Source organism: Scomber japonicus, chromosome 9, assembly GCF_027409825.1.
Source record: "Scomber japonicus isolate fScoJap1 chromosome 9, fScoJap1.pri, whole genome shotgun sequence".
In the NCBI taxonomy this organism is placed as follows: domain Eukaryota; kingdom Metazoa; phylum Chordata; class Actinopteri; order Scombriformes; family Scombridae; genus Scomber; species Scomber japonicus.
The window spans coordinates 5,213,132-5,215,272 of NC_070586.1; the positions used below are offsets into that span (position 1 = coordinate 5,213,132).

The 2,141-nt window shown below is 58.3% G+C and overlaps 1 protein-coding gene across 1 annotated transcript in view; it reads left to right on the plus strand.

The window, feature by feature from the left end:
- Nucleotides 1–1,108, plus strand: part of LOC128364330 (uncharacterized protein DDB_G0271670-like) — a gene marked incomplete at its 3' end in the record, with an annotated part of 5,243 nt that extends 4,135 nt beyond the window's left edge. Inside the window, exons 3-5 of the mRNA XM_053324871.1 lie at nucleotides 61–208; nucleotides 437–851; nucleotides 1,012–1,108. Coding sequence (XP_053180846.1) covers nucleotides 61–208; nucleotides 437–851; nucleotides 1,012–1,108 — 660 coding nt within the window. The remainder of the gene's footprint in view (nucleotides 1–60; nucleotides 209–436; nucleotides 852–1,011) is intronic.
- Between the last annotated feature and the right edge of the window lie 1,033 nt (nucleotides 1,109–2,141).

Sequence of the window (2,141 nt, forward strand, 5' to 3'; positions counted from 1 at the left end):
CCCCTCCTCCTCCTTCCTCCTCCTCTTCCTCCTCCTCCCTCCTCCTCCTCCACCTCCTCCTCCTCCTCCTCCTCTTCCTCCTCCTCCTCCTCCACCTCCTCTTCCTCCCCCTCCTCCTCCTCCTCCTCTTCCTCCTCCTCCTCCTCCTCCTACACCTCCTCCTCCTCCTCCTCCTCCTCTTCCTCCTCCTCCACCTCCTCCTCCTCCTCTTCCTCCCCCCTCCTCCTCCTCCTCCTCCCCCTCCTCCTCCTCCTCCTCCACCTCCTCCTCCTCCCCATCCTCCTCCTCCTCTTCCTCCCCCTCCTCCTCCCCCTCCTCCTCCTCCTCCCCCCTCTTCCTCCTCCTCTCCCTCCTCCTCCCCTTCCTCATTCACTTCTTCTCTGCTCGTCTCTCATTCCTCCGTCTTGAATCGCCCCTCCTCCTCCACCTCCTCTTCCCTCCTCCTCTTCCTCCTCCTCCTCCTCCTCCACCTCCTCCTCCACCTCCTCCTCCTCCTCTTCCTCCCCCTCCTCCTCCTCCTCCTCCACCTACTCCTCCTCCTCCACCTCCTCTTCCTCCCCCTCCCGCTCCTCCTCCTCTTCCTCCTCTTCCTCCTCCTCCTCCTCCTCTTCCTCCCCCTCCTCCTCCTCCTCCTCCTCTTCCTCCTCCTCTTCCTCCTCCCACTCCTCCTCCTCCTCCCCCTCCTCCTCCTCCTCCTCTTCCTCCCCCTCCTCCTCCTCCTCCTCCTCTTCCTCCCCCTCCTCCTCCTCCTCCTCCTCCTCCACCTCCTCCTCCTCCTCTTCCACCTCCTCCTCCTCCTCCTCCTCCTCCCCCTCCTCCTCCTCCTCCTCTTCCTCCTCCTCCTCCTCCTCCTCCTCACCCTCTTCCCTCCTCCTCCTCCTCCTCCACCTCCTCCACCTCCTCCTCCTCCTCCCCCTCCTCATTCACTTCTTCTCTGCTCGTCTCTCATTCCTCCGTCTTGAATCGCCCGTCCTCCTCCACCTCCTCCTCCTCCTGTTCCTCCTCCTCCTGTTCCTCCTCCTCCTCCACCTCCTCCTCCACCTCCTCCTCCTCCTCTTCCTCCCCCTCCTCCTCCTCCTCCTCCTCCTCTTCCTCCTCCACCTCCTCCTCCTCCCCCTCCTCCTCCCCTTCCTCCTCCTCCTCCTCCTCCTCCTCCCCTTCCTCCTCCTCCTTCTCCCCTTCCTCCTCCTCCTCCTCTCCCTCCTCCTCCCCTTCCTCATTCACTTCTTCTCTGCTCGTCTCTCATTCCTCCGTCTTGAATCGCCCGTCCTCCTCCTCCTCCACCTCCTCCTCCTCCTCCACCTCCTCTTCCTCCTCCTCCCCTTCCTCCTCCTCCTCCTCCTCCTCTCCTCCTCCTCTTCCTCCTCCTCCTCCTCCTCCTCCTCTTCCTCCCCCCTCCTCCTCCTCCTCCTCCTCCTCCTCTTCCTCCTCCACCTCCTCCACCTCCTCCTCCTCCTCCTCCTCCACCTCCTCCTCCTCCTCTTCCTCCTCCTCCTCTTCCTCCCCCCTCCTCCTCCTCCTCCTCCCCCTCCTCCTCCCATCTGTTTTTGGCTTCCAGTCTACATGCGTTCTTCAGAAAAGGGAGGAATCTCAGGGTCCACCATCACTTAAAGGAAGAGTCCGCCTTAAAAGAAAAAAGAAAAAAGAAAAAAAAAAGGGTGGATGCTGATTGATAAGATGATCTGCTGACGCTCATATTTGATAAAACATTTCAAAATAAAAGACCTGCTGACGTCAGAGTGTCAAAATAAAAGACCTGCTGACGTCAGAGTGTCCACCTGTTAGAGAAGAAGCCAAATAAACTGACCTGAAATCTGTTCTTCATTAATCTCTAAACATCAACTCATCATCTTCAATTCAGCTAAAACCTTCTTCCTTTCCTTCCTCCATCCCCCTTTCCTTCCCTCCATCCTTCTTTTTTCCTTCTTCTCTTCCTTCCTTTCCTTTCCTCCATCCTTCCTTCCGACCTCCCTTCTTTGCTTCCCTTTCCTCCATCCTTCCTTCCTTCATCCCTTCCTTCTTTCCTCTGTCCTTCCTCCCTCCTTTCCTTCCTTCAGCCCTTCCTTCTTTCCTCTGTCCTTCCTTCCTCCTTTCCTTCCTTCCTCCCTTCCTTATTTCCTTTCTTTTCCTTCCTCCATCCT